This window comes from Gorilla gorilla, chromosome 10, assembly GCF_029281585.2.
Source record: "Gorilla gorilla gorilla isolate KB3781 chromosome 10, NHGRI_mGorGor1-v2.1_pri, whole genome shotgun sequence".
NCBI lineage: Eukaryota > Metazoa > Chordata > Mammalia > Primates > Hominidae > Gorilla > Gorilla gorilla.
In genome coordinates this window covers 16,494,919-16,513,584 of record NC_073234.2, presented here as the reverse complement: position 1 = coordinate 16,513,584, position 18,666 = coordinate 16,494,919, and the positions used below count along the sequence as shown (strand labels likewise).

Sequence of the window (18,666 nt, the reverse complement as noted above, 5' to 3'; positions counted from 1 at the left end):
AGAACTCCAAACTGATCCATGGACCAAATTCAGCCTACTGCCTGTTTTTGTAAATAAATTCTGTTGAAACACAAACTCATTTATTTATGTATTGTCCATTGCTACTTGTGAGATCTGAGTAAGTTGCAAGAGACTATATGGTCTAGAAAGCCTAAAATTTGTACCACCTCACCCTTTACAGAAAAAGAGTTTGTCAACCCTGCTCTAGATAGTTGAAAAAAATCCCCTTGGGACGGGGGAGGGATAGCATTAGGAGATATACCTAATGCTAAATGACGAGTTAATGGGTGCAGAACACCAACATGGTACATGTATACATATGTAACAAACCTGCACGTTGTGCACATGTACCCTAAAACTTAAAGTATAATAATAAAATTAAAAAAAAAAAAAGATTTCCAAGCCACAAAAAAAAAAAAAGTTAGTTATAATGTGGGATCTGAAATAATAGTAATAAGATATTCATAACTGTGGCCATTAAAATCCATTGACCTATAGATTTTTTTGTTCATGCATGATTTTTTTTTTGAGACAGGGTCTCACTCTGCCACCCAGGCTGGAGTGCAGTGGCAAAACCATAGCTCACTGTAGCCTGGAACTCCTGGGCTCAGGCAATCCTCTCGTCTCAGCCTCCCGATTAGCTAGGACTACAGGCATACACCACCACAGCTGGCTAAATTTTTGTCTATAGTGAAAAAGGAAAATAATGTCTTAGTTTTACTGTAAAATAGTGTTGCCCTCATAGGCACCCCAAAAGGGTCCTCAGCCCACACTCCAAGAACTGATGCCTTAATACTATGCAATTCTCAAGTTGTTATTACTAATAAATTAAAAAACTAAAAAAGAAAAAAAAGAAAAAAATCCCCTTATGATTTCATATAGTACTATTTTATGATATAATATTTCATCTTTGGTCCACTTGGACTTTACTTATGTCTAGGCTAGTGATCCACCTTTGCTTTTTTCCAGATGGCTTTCAAGTTGTTCTAAACCACTTATAAAAATATTCCATCTTTCAGCCAGGCGCGGTGGCTCACGTCTGTAATCCCAGCACTCTGGGAGGCCGAGGCGGGCAGATCACCTGAGGTCAGGAGTTTGAGACCAGCCTGACCAACATGGAGAAACCCTGTCTCTACTAAAAATACAAAATTATCCAGGTGTGGTGGTGCATGCCTGTAATCCCAGATACTTGGGAGGCTGAGGCAGGAAAATCGCTTGAACCTGGGAGGTGGAGGTTGCAATGAGTCGAGATGATGCCACTGCACTCCAGCCTGGGCAACAAGAGCAAACTCCACTTCAAAAAAAAAGAAATATTCCATCTTCCAATGATTTGAAAAGCTACCTTTTTCATATTCTACATTCTCTTTTTATTGGTAGTAATCTTTATTATTTTCATTGTACATACTTGATACTCTACATATTTTGATAATCTACATTCCCCTTTCATTTTTCCATTTCTAGACTATTCTAATGATTTGCAAATAACTTTTAAAATGAGAGCCAATTGAGAATATAATTGCCTTGAAAATAAAAATGTTTAAATTGATTAACTGAAATCTTACATTTGTATTTCCATACAAATATATGTCCAGACTATTCAAGCTTCTATCCCTATATATCCAGTGTCACAAAAGCTAAGAGGTTATCAGTAAATTTACTTTTCTAAATACAGTATGCTTTAATTTCCTAATCTCTAATAGCAAGGATCTGGCATAGCTAATAATGAAGGGTCTTATCATTACCTCCTGTATAACCTTTCCTCTGACAAATAATAACAGAACAGATTTATTAATTTGCTAATCTTTCAAGCTTTAGATATTACTACCAATGCTCCTCAGTTATCAAATACATGGAAATGTGTCTTTGAAACAGTAAACCTCCTGAATCAACTACAGGTAGGACTGGAATTAGTAATATAAAAGGAGGAAGGATGTTTCTCACCACCCTTCTGAGGCTGTGTTCCTGCTTCTGTAATTGCTGTTGGAGCCACCACGGACACAGGCTGTAAAACATACACAGACAGACACCACAAATCTTTAGCTTCAGTCACTCAAACTTTTGCCTCATTGCCTTTCCTATGGTCTTTGTAAAAGGGCAGAAAGACAGTATATGTGATGAAACACTTATGTCTGAGAAAATTTTATCTTCTTTCCTTTTTCTTTTAAAGTCTAAAAGTCTGATGTAAAGAAAGGCACCTTTTAGGGCCAGGCATGGTGGCTCACACCTGTAATCCCAGCATTTTGGGAGGTCAAGGTGGGCAGATCATTTGAGGTCAGGAGTTCGAGACCAGCCTGGCCAACATGGCGAAACCCCGCCTCTAATAAAAACACAAAAATTAGCCGGGTGTGGTGGCGGGCACCTGTAATCCCAGCTACTCGGGAGGCTGAGGTAGAAGAATCACTTGAACCTGGGAGGCGATGGTTGCAGTGAGCCAAGATCGTGCCACTGCACTACAGCCTGGGTAACAGCGCAAGACTCATATCTCAAAAAAAAAAAAAAAAAAAAAAAAGGTACATTTTAAAAGAATGAATTTCTACTCTTAATTCTTGATTGCTTTCTTAATTTTTCTCATAGGATGCTTAAGGGTATAACTTGGATATTCACAGAAAAACAGTTTCAATCAAAACATTATTATTATTTTTGAGATGGAGTCTCGCTCTGTCACACAGGCTGGACTGCAGTGGTGCAATCTCGGCTCACTGCAAGCTCTGCCTCCTGGGTTTTACGCCATTGTCCTGCCTCAGCCTCCCGAGTAGCTGGGACTACAGGCATGCACCACCACACCTGGATAACTTTTTGTATTTTTAGTAGAGATGGGGTTTCACCGTGTTAGCCAGGACGGTCTCGATCTCATGACCTTGTGATCCGCCCGCCTCGGCCTCCCAAAGTGCTGAGATTACAGGCGTGAGCCACTGCACCTGGCCCAAAACATTATTTTATCTGACAAAATTTAGCCTCCTCTAAAACAAAAATACGAAATCCATAGAATTGATCTATGGCACAATCTGACCAGACGTACAACTAAAAAAGCACCTTTCAAATAAAATCTTTTCCATAGTGATACTCCTGAGTCAGCATGAATCTTTCATTAATCAGTCTCATTTCTTTTGGTTTGAATAAGCAGGAACTCTGAATACATGTTAAAGGTATTAATAATGGTTTAGGTTACAGTTTGTGTCCCAGGCATATAATATATTAGGGTTATGAGGAGATTTTATCAAGATTTTCAAAACTTACACCAACCGCAGAAGTCACTGTGATAATCTCTGGACTAAGTGTTCTTCTCAATTGAGCATCAAGATCCTCTAGAGGTTGCTGGGACTGAATGAAAACAATCACAGTAAATACAGTTCCTTGGCACCTTCAGAGTCACGATATATAGCCAATTTAGATAGGACACACTGTTTTATGCTTTATATTGGCACAACATAACATTTGTCTTTATGGAACATACAAAACTATACTCAAATTTAGTATACTGCTTTGATTATTTTGCCAGTTTCTCAAGATTGTATGTCAGACTCTCAAGGCTCAGAGTAGTTCATGTTTTTGCAGTTTAAGAGAAGTCTTATTACATTCTATGTTTGATGTTACTCAAAACGGTAGAAAGAGTTATTTATTTGTGCGATCTTTAAAATATATTGTGAAAAATGTACAAAGATCTACTGGTAGATTCACTGTATCTCATGTTCCCTCTTTTCTTTCTCGGTTTTATACATCTTTCTGGGAAGGTGCCCCTATGAATAAAAGATGGCATTAACATATTCTGTCACTATCACAGGGTATTATTTTCTTCTTTCTTACATGTATACTTCTTCCCTACAGATGGTGGCAAGGAGGTCTGGGTATTCCATCCTGTTAACCATTCCATCCACCGCAAGCACACAGCTTCCTTCTACCCTTCCACAGTCTAATCCTACATCTGTCTTGGCTTCTATCAATCTATTCTTGCACAGTCTTTGCTTAGGCCTTTCCCTCTATCTAGGCACTAGCTATTTACCCTTACCCCTCCACATGTCTCACTTGCTATTTTTCGTCACACTTTATACTCCCTTAGAAATCTGAATCCATGCTTTTAAATGAGAAAATAAGTTTAAAACTAATTTTCTAACTCCTGATTTACGGACTTTCACAATGCACTTTCCCCCAAATGTGGTGGCTGATGGAGTGCTTTCTCTGTTGGGGTTTTTACTTCATTGTGGCAAGTTCCTCAAATAGTGTTCCCCTGTACATTGGGACCAAAGAAATAGGGATAAATTCCAACTCAGCTTCCCAAGTAAGCAATTTACCATGTTTTTCTTATTTCTTATATATGATTCAAAAATAAATTCCTAATTTAGTTTAAAAGTTTACTGGCTTGTCTCATGTCAGAAGATTTTTCCTGGTCACAACAGATTCACAATTAGTACTTTTCTTATGGAAATTCAACAAATGTGTTGGCGGCGGGCTGGGGTGGGAAAGAGAAATAATAAATATTACAGGTAATTCTGTCCACCACTGCACTCAAGTGAGCAGAACTGACTGTGAGATGGGAATCTCAAGTTCATGAGGCTGGTCTCAGTTCCTCCATGAGTGATCTCATAATGTTAGCATCTCACTGAGCTCGGTGGCTTTTATTTTAAAAGAGACAGCACACACAGTTTTCATGAAACATCACCCCTATACCTACCTATAAGTAAGCTAATTCTTTCATTAGGTGGCTAGTGAAAGAAATGATCAACATTCAAGAAGAGACTGGTTGCTCTGGACTCGCGGAAAAAGTTTCTCAGTTGCCATATTGTGCTTCTCCTTTCTAGGGCACTCTCAAAGTTAATTTTGATTATATATGCAATTTCGCTATTCTACAGAAGTGTGAGTGATAAAGGGAGCTATATGGGTCTGGCAAAATGTTTGCTTTGCTGTTTTCTTCCTTCATAAGATATAAAAAAAAATTAGTATCAAGTGTTTTTGGATAACCGGAAGCAACATTACAAACAAAAGAGCTATGAAGCTTCTTACTTAAGTAGGAACTGGGTCATTGGTTATAACATTTTAAAAGAAAGGTGTTACTAAGTCAAAGACAAATAGGCAAAAGCCAAGACCACGTAGTGGAGAACTTCAGCAAGCTTTGTCAAAGAAAGTAGGGCACAGGAAGAAATTTGTCAAGTCTTGAGGCACCTGGGTTAGAGAAGGTCCTGGAAAAGGTGGCAGCTGCTCGCTGGGTAGAGTACCTGCTGGAAGTTCAGTACCCACTGGCAGCACCTACAGACAACAAAGGGAAAATCAAGTCCGTGAGACGCTAAATATAAAGACTGCGTACTGAAGAGCAAATCAACTAATTTGAATGCACAAACATGAGAATAAAATATATATAGTTAAGACATGTTTATCACTGAGGTTACTCTCTGGTATCTGTCTTAAAAAAAGGGTGTGACAACCAATGATGTTATTATAGGGGTTACTACGATATACCTATAAAATGAATAGTAAAATACAGTAAAAAGTTGTCCCCTAGGGAGAACAGAACAAAGGCTATATGTACATAAGTGGCAGTGTCCAGATATTCTTGAGCTACTTATTTGGTACAGTATGTATCAGACTTTCGCCATGTAAAACAAGATTTTCTGAGAAAAGAAAACAGTAACTGGTTAAGAAATAACCAATGGGCAGGTCTGATAACAAAAGGCATCAGAAATCTAATACTATTATCAAGAATTTCTATTTTATCTGAGTGAAGATTCTGCATCATCCTACTATAAAAAGAACCTCACATCAATGGCAATGCAGAAAGAGGCTGAAGCATACAATACAGTAGACGTTAACACAGCCTTGTTATTTGGAGAAGGTGGCAGAACAAGAGGAAATCCACCACAGCATAATTAGATAATAAATTTTAGTTACTTCAGTCCTAGGATTAGATTATTTATTTCTCCTCTGTATCAATTTCCTTACTAACTTCCAATTTTTTATAACCCCCAAACTGTACAACTGTGGAATCTACAACAAAACCAAAAATTTGCTTCATTCTCACTGAAACAAAGATTATGAACTGCTGTTATTTACGTACATTTTGCTGACAGATGCATTTAGCTCCCTTTTGGGATACAGACTTCTTCAGTTTGTACCAATTCAGAAGAAATACCTGTATTTTACCCGATAATTATACAATCTTGGAAAACTGTGCAGCATAATTAACCCCCAAATCCTGCCACACTTGAAAAAAAAATCTCATGTTCATTGTAGATATACCCTCAAACTGCTGTCAATTTAATAAATACTATAAGCCAGGTACCTTTATAACTATGTTTCTACCTTACAAGGCTGAAGTGAAAAATGTACTCATTAGGGAGAAAAAAAACCTGATCAGATTTATCTAATTATTTTATAACAATAATTTTACCGGAGCCTTAGTTAGAGGTGGCTTGGAGGGAGCAGTTCCAGGTTTCACTCCTGATGTAGTAGTGCTGACTGGGGTAGAAACTTGCCCAGGTGTGACCACTGGTGTAACTGGCAAAGCAACTGTTCCTAGTGGTAAATTGGTTGGTGGTAAGCAAGTACTTGTGGTAGAAGTCAGGAGTTTGCTTGGTGCAACAGCAGTAGTTGGGATGCCTGGTGTGACTGTGCTCTCTATGACTAGTGAGGTCTCCAGTGAGACAGAGGCATGCTGAGCTCCAGATGAGCTGTGTTCACTGAAGAGAGACCGCAGCTTTTCTTCTAGAGTCTTTATGTCATCAATTCCAGGAGCTTTGGGTTGTGTATCAGAATCTATTTCAGGACAATGAGTATGGGGCTGGTTGGGAAGCAAAGCTGGTTGAGGCTGACTATGAATTAGTGTCTGCTGTACAGCAGGCACATTGGCAACAGGCTGTACCAAGGGTGGGATACTAGGTACTTGGGGTAATAAAGGTGTAGAAGTAGGTCCTGCTGCTTGGGGAAGAATAGGAGTAGAAGCTATCACTGATGGAATGACCAAAGGATGCAGCCCACCAGGCTGAGAAATAGAACTAGACACTCCTGCTCCAGGAGAGGAAGAGGAAGATGGTGCAGAGAGGGAGAAAGCCAAGCCAGTTGTACTGCTATGAGATGTCTTATCTAGTGAGTGTGCACTAACTACCACGGTTTCAGCTAAAGTAGGAGTAGAAGTACTGCTGCTAAGCTGAATGGACAGCTGTGAAGCTGTGCTTGGGAATGAAGTGGTGGTAGAAACTGATGTTAATGTGGCTCCCACAGTAGTGCTGCCTGCTGCCTGCTGAGATACTACAGCTGGAGGCTTAGGACCTGGGGTAGCAGTACTGCCCCCTGCAGAGGCTGAAGTTGCTGAAACTGTTACTGAAGGATACAGTGCTGTACTAGAAACAACGCTCTCAGATGTGGATGTGGGGACTTGAAGTGACGGGGATGTAGTAGATATTGAGACAACTGCAGGTATTGTGATACTTGAAACTACGCTGGAAAGTACTGGTGATTCAGACACAGGTGGTATGGGGAGACCACCTGAAGTTACCACACCTGTGCTGGTGGCAACTCCAGCAATCCCCTCTTCAGTGGGCACTGTAACCTCAGACTGAATTACTGATGTGGAAATGTCATTAGGAGGGCTGCTTGTTGCAGGGACTGGTGCTGTGGCTGCTGCTGTGGTTGGGACTCCAGCAATGCTACTTAAGAAAGGAGGTACTACTGGAAATGTTGGTCCTGTATGACTAAAGTTTGGAGGTGCTGTATTGGGTCCTTCTGTCATTTGGGCACGTCTAAGTTCAGAAAAGGCCTGTTGTAGACTAAGGGATGATGCAGAGTGAGACAAGTTCATTCCAGGGCTCTGAGCTGTAGAGGCAGCAACTGCAAAGGAATACAAAAAGATAAGAATCAGCCGATTTTAAAAGGATGGATTCAAAAGATTGTCTGCTAGCCTAAGTCAGCTCCTATAAATATGTTTTTGATAAAAAATATGGAATAATCTTAAAACACAGACAACAGTACTAAGTGCAGAAATAAACACATACTACAATATCTATTATACAGGCTATATCTTGGTATGGCCGTGCTTCTTGGCTTTTTCTGTAATTCTCTGTATTCTTCATCTATTTCCCTCTCCCATATGTTTATCTGTTGGTTATAACTTCAGTTTTCTATTCTTTTTTATTATCTGTGTCATCATAAATTACTGCTTTATGATTAAGCTTTCAACATAGCAGAGGCACTGTAGAATTTACATAACAATGTGGCAGAATCAATCCCTTACCTGTATCTGTTATTTCACTGGGGAAAACTTTTGATTCTCGTAATCGGCTTTCTGGCACAGGACTCACTATAAACCGCCTTCCCGCAGAATGAACAACTTGAGTTAAGGAACTGGTAGGAATGCCTGGTGAAAAACAAACAAACAAACGTAACTTAATAGCATTATTATTATAAATATTGTTAGACTTCATTATTGGCACACACAACTGCTTTTTTTGAGGCACAGTCTCACTCTCTCACCCAGGCTGGAGTGCAGTGGCGTGATCTCAGCTCACTGCAACCTCCGCCTCCTGGGTTCAAGCGATTCTCGTGCCTCAGCCTCCTGAGTAGCTGGGACTACAGAAGCCTGCCACCACGCTCAGCTAATGGCTTCTTAAGTCAAAGGTAAAAACAAGGAAAGAAAATAAATTCACCTATTTGCTGTGGCATGGAAGACGCAGGAATTGGTTGTTTGAACTCTCCTTCCAATTTCTACAACAAACAAAAGTGATTAAATACATCCTCAAATGCAATCTCAATGACTAGGCAAAGCAAACTGCCACATGTGAAGAGAACATAAAAGTTTGTTGTCGGTCAGGGGTGTCAGGTGATATCACTGGACATTTTGCATAGCAAATTTAGAACTATGAAAATATTTTAAATCAACAAAGTTTCACTATGGGAGTGGTGAACCTACCTGAGAACCTGAAAAGCCATAGTCATCCTTTCCTTGTAGACTCTCCAATCCCTGATCACCCTCTGGTTCCACACTGACATCCTCACTGAGCATTTCATCAGCTTTTTCAATAATTTCTCGCACTTGATCCACAAATGACTCTCTCTCTATTGCTAGAATAAAGTCATTGTTCACCTGTAAAAGAAATGTGATGTCAGTCTAATTAGTGTCATTTCTCAAACTTTATGTCACTTTTATTACTTCTGTCCTATCTGCATACTTACCTATATTTTTATTTATTTTGTACTCAAGTTAGCTCTTCTCTTTTTAAGAACTTCAATATCTAGTTAGACATAGCCTAGACAAAAACATCACTAAATCACAGGTTGGGTGTGCTAGTTTTATTCACATTGAAGTAAATGCATAACTTTAAAAAAACATGGATTATAAAATATGGCATATTTGCCTAGAACAATGGCTATTAAGATCAAGTACTAAGGAAAAACCTAGAACTCCAAATGCAGACGTACCATAATTGTTGCTATCTCCTCGGGGTTGTCACCGTCTAGGTCAAATTTGAATGTAACCATTTTCCTATTATGAGTCTCTAACTGACATTCCACTACTCGGTCTCCTTTATTTGAAACCTAAAAAGAAAAAAGGTACATCATCTCCAAAGACCATATTCAGCTTTATTACTGAATTTCAGAAAAGCAATGCAGATTAGCACTTGACTTTATGTCTAAGAAAGCATAGTGTTATCGCTGTTCCTTGGAGCACTAGTACTTTGTCTCTTAAACTGGTAGCAAGAAAAATCTTTGAGAAGACGTTAGCCTTTGAGCTACTTACTAAAACTCTCTATTCTTTTTCTAAAAGATAAGTAGTGCTTTATCATAGAAATATGGAATGTAAGAATATCATTTGGCTAATTATAAGATCCTATACATTCATCAATTCATCTAAGCCTTAAGAAATATTTAAATGATATTAACTGCTGGCCCTATCATAGCTTTATGAACTACCTTTTCATTTTTCTAAAAATGTGATATTTAAGTCAAAGAGACTGTGGGCATTAAATGAGAAGAGTACTATATAAATTATCTGGCTGGGTGCCTGTAATCCCAGTGCTTTGGGAGGCCGAGGCAGATGTGTCACCTGAGGTCAGGAGTTTGAAACCAGCCTGACCAATATGGTGAAACCCTGTCTCTACTAAAAATACAAAAACTAGCCGTGCGTGGTGGCACGTGTCTGTAGTCCCAGCTACTTGGGAGGCTGAGGCAGGAGAATCGCTTGAACCAGGAGGCACTGCAATCACAGTGAGAAGAGATCATGCCACTGCACTCCAGCCTGGGCGACAAAGCAAGACTCCGTCTAAAAAAAAAAAAGAAATTATCTATCACACACAGATAGTTATCTTTATTTTATGAAGTGAGTGGTTTGGATTTGATGACCTCTAAAATCTTTTTCAGTGTCAAATTCCTTTAACAACATGAAACTCACAAATTAGGAATACTTACATTCAAAATTCTTAATTTTGGGCGTGAAGTTTTTTCATGTCGAGAGCGACTCCTTACAGATTTTCGGTAATGCCGTTTTGTAGTTCTTCCTTCATGCCTTCCACTGGAAGATGGGACATTCTCATTGCCATCACTCATACCTGAAGCAACATCTGAATGTGCACTTTGAAATTTAAAAAGAAAAAAAAAGTGCAGTTTATAATATGAGATTTAAAGGTCTGACAGTTTGGCGTTTCATACCATCTTATTTACCAGTCAAGGAAGGAGAATTCTAGTTTTACGTACCTGTCTACAGAGGAAGCCAAAGTGGTCGGCTGGGTAGGTTGTGGCTGTGCTACTGCAACTGGCTCTGCAGGAGCAACCTGAGAGACTCCCTGAGTACTCTGTGAATCGAAAAGATAACTCAAATCTCGGTAGTAATAGATTTATCATTCACTATCCCCAATAATCTACTTATTTTTTTCCTTATCCCTCCCCACTAAGTCCTAGAAGCACTAAATTTACTAGTAAATTCTCAATATTCAGCATCTAGAGATAATGGTCTTAAAATTCCAAAGGAAGTTTCTAAAGCTAGTCTCTGGTATAGACTGCATGGTATGAGGTCAGCCAACATATCTGCTAGGCAGTGTGAACCTACAACTTGCCATGCAGCCAGCATCTTACCAAGAGTGTGCAATAGCGCAGACAGAGCATAGTACAAAGATGAATTCAGATCTTCTCCTAGCAGGGCAAAAATGATTGCTGAGAGCACAGGAGGGTAAGATACTCTTATGACTGCCAATGGAAAAAGTTTGTGAAAGGACAAGAATAATGGCTAAAGTACTAGCTAGAGCAGTGAAGTGCTACTAGGGTTAATCTTCTCCAAGGCGCACTCACTTCCCAACAGAACAGCCAGTGGAAACAAGGACCCCACATTGGCATTTCATTCTGCTGTGAGAAAAAGTCACGTACAAGTTAGTTTGACATGGTCTCCAAATAAGTTCTAAACCAGGGGAGCCTATGTTTCTTTCTCGTTTATCATTGTCGTCCAATTACATATCTATGTTTTACATATAAACATGCAGTAATTCTATTTACCTCCAAAACTGCTTGCTGGGAGGATGTAGTGAGGGCTTGTGCTAAACTCACTCCTGGCGGGGACCCTTGAACCTGTCCTCCTACACCACCCATAGGAACTAAAAGATTTGATTCCACATAAGGCTGCACCACTGTGGGAAAGTACCCAGGTGTAGCCAGTACTTCTGTCGGCATGGGAGGGGATAGGACTGTAGAATGGATGCAAACAGAAGCCACGTTGGAAGAGGGAGCAATATTTGAATCTCCTGGGTACTGTGGTGGCAGTCGAGGTGGGAAGCCCTGTGACAGAAATGAGGAAGGTGAGTTAGAGCAGGTTGGGGGTCAATAAATTAGCAAAACAGCAAGACATGCCAAAAAAAAAAAAAAAAAAAAAGAAGCACACAGCAAAGAAGAATAGTAGCCAATCTCTTTCTAATAATCTAAAGGGCATATAAAGACCACATTCTTGAAATGTAGTAGTAGACTGGTTCCAACAGAAGAGACAGAACTCTACAATACTACTTTATTGTCGGTTATCTTCGCCTAGAGATGATTTAAATAGGAGGAACACAATTTCTTCCTAGCCAATCTTAAATGGAAAAATGCAGAAATTCTCCCACATAACAGTCATATCATGAAATGCTAATTTTCCCAATCTAAACCCTGAAGCTTTCTGTTGATACCATGTTAGCTATTCTATTTATTCTACCCATATATGTAAAAGTTGCCAGGTGTACTATTAACCACATCTAGCATTCAATCAGCTTACAGTGAATACTGAGAGAACCATTTTTCTCTGAAGAAGTGTCTTGAGAAAAATGGATCAGGAATCACTGAACATCATTATCCAATCCTTTCTAAGAATTTTACTATTTTGCTTCTCTAGTTGACACATTATTGCTAGTTATTCTGACACTCAACTATTAGATTTCCATGTTCCTGATGATCTACTAGGATCAAACTCTGTGGTGCCCTCTTTTGCTAACTAACACAATACCTGGTACAGAACATCTCCAGAGGAAAGTGGAACCTCAGCAGCTTGTCCAAGGTTAGCTGGTATTCCCATGGACTGAACTGCTGGTTGTAGGAGCTGTGGGTGAACCTGACTTGGCAGCTGAGTCACAGGCTGCAGAAGGGTTGGAAGCTGACTAGGAACCACAGTTGATACCCCCGGGATCGCAGCTGTTGTAGCAGATGAAGCCAACGTGAGCAGAGGCTGAGTAATGCCAGCTGCCATTGTGATGGGAAGGGATGAGAAACCTGTCTGAGCCGTAGACACATGAGGAGTTGATAAGGGAATTTGAGAGACAGGGTACTGAGGGAGCAAGGGAGTAGGGAGCGGCTGTCCCACTGGAAGGAAATGAGCACCAGAGTGGACTGGAACAACCGAGGGTTGTGTCGCAACTGGGATCTGAGGTTCGCCTTGGATAGTTGGTACTGGCTGGGAAACTGGAAGCTGGGAAGGTAAAGAAAAACAAAACAGACAGGCTTTAAAAAAAAAAAAAAAAAAAAAAAAAAAAGCAAGGCTGCCAAAAGCAAGATTTATGTATTAGCCAAAAAGAAGGAAAAAACAAAACAAAAAAAAACACCAAACCAACAAAACCCTGCATACATTAGTGTTAAGTTAATATGCCACATAAGAATATGGAAAGGAGAGCAGGAGAGAAAGAGGCTAAATAGACTATTACTGTTCTACACCTTTTGTCATAGAAATATTTGCTAATGCTTCAGCATTTGGCAATAGAAGAGGACCCTTCCATAGACAAGGGGTTGGCTTTTTTTTTTAACAGCTTTATTGGAATATATTTTATATACCATAATGCTATCACTAAAGTTACGACTGCTATTACAGTAGTTACTGAAATTCAAATGAATTCCTTCCCAGTGGAATTAAGATTTCATTCATATTATTTCTAAAATTCTTAAGTCCAACATGGCTCAATAAAAATTGGTATAATTCACATATTTCACTCATTCTAGGATGCAATCATCCCTCTCCACTACCTGATCATTTTAACATGTGAGAAATTGGGATCTACCTTATAACTGATAATGTGGTACATAAAATATGGTACATTTTAAAGTTGATAGCATCTCAGATGTGACAAAATATTAGGGTAACAATACACTGTGCACATACATGCACAACAGTACTCAAAAATAAAGTTGAAAAAAGGTCATTCCGAAAAGCATACCTTCTACAGGGTACTTTTCAAGTGATTAGGAGGACTACTTAAGAAAAAAAAACATTCCACACAGTAAACAGTGCAGAAATCTACATGAAAATAAAGCATAGTTTCAAACCTAGAATATCAGACATAGCTGACACAATTCTAGGGAATGTCATAGGTTCAGTTACCAGAGCACCTTTATTTAACCTGTTATTTCTAATACCTGTTAAATCGATTTTGGACTGGTAAGACTAGAAGTGAAACTTTGGATTGTCACTGCTGTCAGTAACGTACCCATTTACATTAAATAATGCATATGCACCAATGAGGTGATCTTCACTTCATTTCTGCAATGAGATTAACCTACTTCAAGGGTTGGTTACCCTTAGAAGAAAAGGTAGAAGTCTATCCACATGAAAGGACAAGTTACATGGAAATCCCTTTTGGCACCCTTTCAGAAATTAAGAGTTTACCTGTTTAAAAAAAAAAAAAAAAAAAGTTTACCTGTTTTCCAGCTGATACTTGAGGCAAGACTTGTGGAGCTTGAGGTTGACTCACTGGCTGTGCAGTAGTGGCCTCACTGGAGGTTGATGTCTGTGAAAGTGAATACTGCACTGTCTGTTGAGGAGGGGCTGTCTGCTGTATTCCCTGCTGCTAAGAATAAAATACAATGATTCAGTTTTATTTCAAATCAATAACAGCATGTTTCTAAGGAAGCATGTTTACCTAAAGCCTTCAGTGTCTGTAAATAATGATGATTTTAGTAATCAAGACATGCACAAATCCAAATTCATCAATTTCCATTATATATTTGTTTTCCCTCTGATGTTCTTTGTGATGGTGCCACCAGGAAAAATTAACCAATCTTTTAATACTCGAGTTACCATTGGCTCTTCACCCAATTATCTCCCTCACCCCAACAACAGGTCTTTACAAAGGCATTTACATAACATATCCAGACAGTTCCTTTCCCCATCCCATCCCTGCCATTCCCTTTTCCCTATCTCTTGGCATCAGCTCTCACTTTGGCACCTATATCAGATAGATCCAATGGCTTCCTTTAATCTTTTTTCCTTACCCTATTTTATCAACTTGTATAATTAATATGCTTGAAGAACAGCTTTGATTATAGCTACAAAATAGTGAGGAAAGCACTGGATTTGGAATAACAGACATTTTCAAATTTTAGCTTTAATATTTACTAGCTGTTAATGCCTTAGATTGCTTATTTTATTACAAAAATGAACTTTCTCTTTTTGAAACAAGGACATTATTTTTTAACTCAAAGTGGGGCAAAGGGAATGACACCTGGGAATCTACTATGTACTAGGGACTCAAGTATAATTTAATGCATGGTGCGTAATTATACACCTAATTTAATGCATGGAACATAACTGTACTCGAATACTAAATTCTGTAATAAATCAAGCAAACAAAACCAAACAAAACAGGACTATGACCCCTAGAGTACTGCCCCTTCTGTCTAACAAATAAAAACTTGAGGCTGGGCGTGGTGGCTCACGCCTGTAATCCCAGCACTTTGGGAGGCTGAGGTGGGCAGATCACCTGCGGTCCAGAGTTCAAGACCAGCCTGACCAACATGGAGAAACCCCATCTCTACTAAAATTGCAAAAAATTAGCCGGGCGTGGTGGCACATATCTATAATCCCAGCTACTCAGGAGGCTGAGGCAGGAGAATTGCTTGAACCTGGGAGGCGGAGGTTGCAGTGAGCCGAGATTGCGCCATTGCACTCCAGCATGGGCAACAAGATCGAAACTCTGTCTCCAAAAAAAAAAAAAAAAAAAAAAATTGAAGTTTAGGGCTGACTTTCAAGATTTTCTAATACCTAATTTATATTTTTTCTTTAATACAACATCTGCTTGTAATAAAAATTTTAACTAGTACATCATATAATAAAGTTAATGAAAATACCCCTAATCCTATTCTCCAGAGGTAACCACTATCAGTCGTTTGGTGCATAACCTTCATGGATTTTTTTCTATGCGTAAGTGGCCATTTTCACATAGTTTTCTTTTTTTGTTAAAATAAACAAAACAAAAACATGCCTTTCCTATACATAGTGTTCTATAGCATACTACTTTAATTTCTAAATGGCATCAGTCTCCTAATGATAAACACTTTGGTTGTTTCATTTTTGCTACTTAAAATAATGCTGCAACCAACAGCCTTTTACGTATGTGCTGGTATACCCATACGACTAATTGGTTACTGCTGGTATAAAGATAAGCTATTTATTTGTATATTTATTATGTATCTTGCCACCTTGATAAGTGTCTTAGATTTTGTTAGGTGATAATCTACAAATAATATTTTTGCTCTTCTTATATTTATATCAATTAAAATCACCAAAAGAATGCTAAAATATAATGGCAACAGCAGTCATGTTTGGTTTATTCCTATTTAATTATTTCTGATAATGTATTCTTTTTTTTTGACACGGAGTCTCGCTCCGTTGCCCAGGCTGGAGTGCAGTGGCACAATCTTGGCTCACTGCAAGTTCCGCCTCCCGGGTTCACGCCATTCTCCTGCCTCAGCCTCCTGAGTAGCTGGGACTGCAGGCGCCGCCACCACGCCTGGCTAACTTTTTGTATTTTTAGTAGAGATGGGGTTTCACCATGTTAGCCAGGATGGTCTCGATCTCCTGACCTTGTGATCCGCACACCTCGGCCTCCCAAAGTGCTGGGATTACAGGCGTGAGCCACCGCGCCCCGGCCTCTGATAATGTATTCTTATTTTAACTTTTAAAAAAGCAGAAATGGCTGCTGAATTACATGAAATTTATTTTCTGCAAACTAAGATAAATCACATGTAGCCAATTCTAAAGGTGCTCTGAATATAAGACAAATTTGTTAATTTCCCACCTGAGAAAAAGGAACTAAAAAACCAGAAAACCTTTTTTATTTGCCAACTTGAACATATTTAAACTTTAAGGAATGTGAATGAGATATCTATAATTATCTAACTCATTAATTTACACACCTAAATAAGATTGCAAATTACATATATTAATTCAGAAATACTGCTCCCTCTCCCCCAAACTCTACATAGGTAAAGACACCAGCATCTTTACCTTCACTGAAGCTAAATTACGAACGCTCCTGCAGTTTTCTGGCATAACATAACACATTCCCTCTAAGTTGTGTCTTCAGGTAAAATGTGCAGTGAAAAGCACCTATTTACATAACATTAAAATAAAACTAGATTTTTTTTTCCTTTCTCTTATAGGTTTTTATTCATGTAACCCTTATATTGACATCTTAAAGAGATCTTTAACCCAGTTGTTTAAAATCACATACAGTCCTCAGAATAGTGAAGTCATATTGCTGAGAATAAGGACTAAATTTATGTTTATTGCTTAAAAAAAATTCTGTCTGATGTTCTCAATAAACATTTCTAACTACATGAGCTAAAGTCTTTGCAGGCACATTTGTTCTCACCTGTTTCATTTTATTTCATTAACCTTTTTTGGTTTGTTGTTGTTCAAAGTAAAGGACAGTGAAAACCCTGTAATATGAGAGTACGATAAAGGTCTGAATACATGGTGATTCCCCTCTTTTCTAACGGATAGATTTGAGGAAGAATTCCCATGTTATCTTTGGGCATATGGTAATCATATGCTCCCAGCCCCCAATACATCCTCCTTAATTCAAAATTATGCTCATATCAAAACTTAGACTCTATCAACTCTTTCCTGAACTTATACCTTCACATATCTATGCTCTAGTTAAACCAAACTAAAGGCACATTTGTTTTTGTCCCCTATTTTTCTATCTTAGGGCCTTTCACATTGCTCACAGTATAATTTTTTTATCTTCTGGCCTGGAATATTCTTTATTTCTACATCTGAGTCTAACTTATAATCAAAGTCCATTTCAAATGCCTCCTTTTTCCTAAAGTCTTCCTGATATTCCCTTTCCTGCTTGGGAGAGATGTTAATTTCTTCCCTTTTTTTGGACATAATTGGGTAGTAGTCAAATGGTGAGCTGTGGAATTAGATTATTTGGATTTAAATTCTGTTTTTACCTCTTATAAGCTGTAAGTTTGGGTAAACTACTCACCTTCTCCAGATCTCAGCTTTCTCATCAGTAAAATGGAAATAATTATAGCATCTATACTTATAGGGTTCTTAAAACGATTAAATGAGAATGTAGGTACAATGTACAAAGCACTTTAATATTAGCTATTATCCTTATTTGTTTTTTAGAAATTTACATATATATTTACTATATTATTTAGACTCTTTCAAAGTAGTCATACCTGGTCCAGCTCGGCAGACCTTCAGTATCTGAACTCAATTAGGAAAAAAAGCTGAAAGGACTGTCAAAAATGAGCAGTTTTATGGACAAATTATTTCTTTGCTTAAGACAACTGAGAGGCATCTATGACAGTAACCCTTGTATTAACATCTTAAGGAGATCTCTAAACCAGTTGTTTACAATGGCTAACGGTTAATGTTATATCTTAGAGCATCTGGGGAGAAGTGTCACCTCTGGATATGCCAGAAGTACATGATGATCTGCTGTGCGCAGTCCCACTGACTAATAATCAGCACTTCAGCCAGGCAGGGGTGGTCTAGCTTAACAGTTTAGCATCATGCTTTGCCCAAGCTTGCCTCATGAAACCAGTTCAAACAGACTTTATGGATAGTAGGGTAGGTAGTTCACAACTTCGGTGCTTTTTTTTTTTTTGAGATGAGTCATGCTCTGTTGCCCAGGCTGGAGTGTGGTGACACTATCATAGTTCACTGTAGCCTTGAACTCCTGGGCTCAAGTGATCTTTCTGCCTCAGCCTTCCAAGTAGCTGGCACTGTGTCTGACAAAGTTCACAACTTTGTTTGTGGTCACAAAGTTTTTCAGCAGGAGGCAGCTATTTTTGGTACCTTGCTAAGATCTAGCATATCACTATATGAGACCCTATAAAAACACACAAAAAAGCAATTCCTCATTTACTATGTTCAAGAAACACATGAAATAAAGTAAATTTTAGCAAAAGTATATTTCTTTCCTCACTAAAATAAGAGATATGGTT

The 18,666-nt window shown here is 38.6% G+C and overlaps 1 protein-coding gene across 33 annotated transcripts in view; it reads right to left on the bottom strand.

Annotated features, from left to right (window-relative positions):
- Positions 1–18,666, bottom strand: part of WNK1 (WNK lysine deficient protein kinase 1) — a 158,802-nt gene that overhangs the window by 18,965 nt on the left and 121,171 nt on the right. For 11 of the 33 annotated variants that reach the window (XM_055357484.2, XM_055357488.2, XM_055357487.2 and 8 more), the window contains 13 exons: positions 14,121–14,270; positions 12,443–12,901; positions 11,467–11,745; positions 10,675–10,772; positions 10,390–10,552; positions 9,403–9,519; positions 8,894–9,067; positions 8,631–8,688; positions 8,219–8,341; positions 6,380–7,815; positions 5,158–5,241; positions 3,238–3,321; positions 1,942–2,002 (listed from right to left, as the gene is read on the bottom strand). In XM_055357484.2, coding sequence (XP_055213459.1) covers positions 1,942–2,002; positions 3,238–3,321; positions 5,158–5,241; positions 6,380–7,815; positions 8,219–8,341; positions 8,631–8,688; positions 8,894–9,067; positions 9,403–9,519; positions 10,390–10,552; positions 10,675–10,772; positions 11,467–11,745; positions 12,443–12,901; positions 14,121–14,270 — 3,286 coding nt within the window. The remainder of the gene's footprint in view (positions 1–1,941; positions 2,003–3,237; positions 3,322–5,157; positions 5,242–6,379; positions 7,816–8,218; positions 8,342–8,630; positions 8,689–8,893; positions 9,068–9,402; positions 9,520–10,389; positions 10,553–10,674; positions 10,773–11,466; positions 11,746–12,442; positions 12,902–14,120; positions 14,271–18,666) is intronic. The other 22 variants (XM_055357496.2, XM_055357497.2, XM_019038400.4 and 19 more) reach the window with 8 other exon arrangements.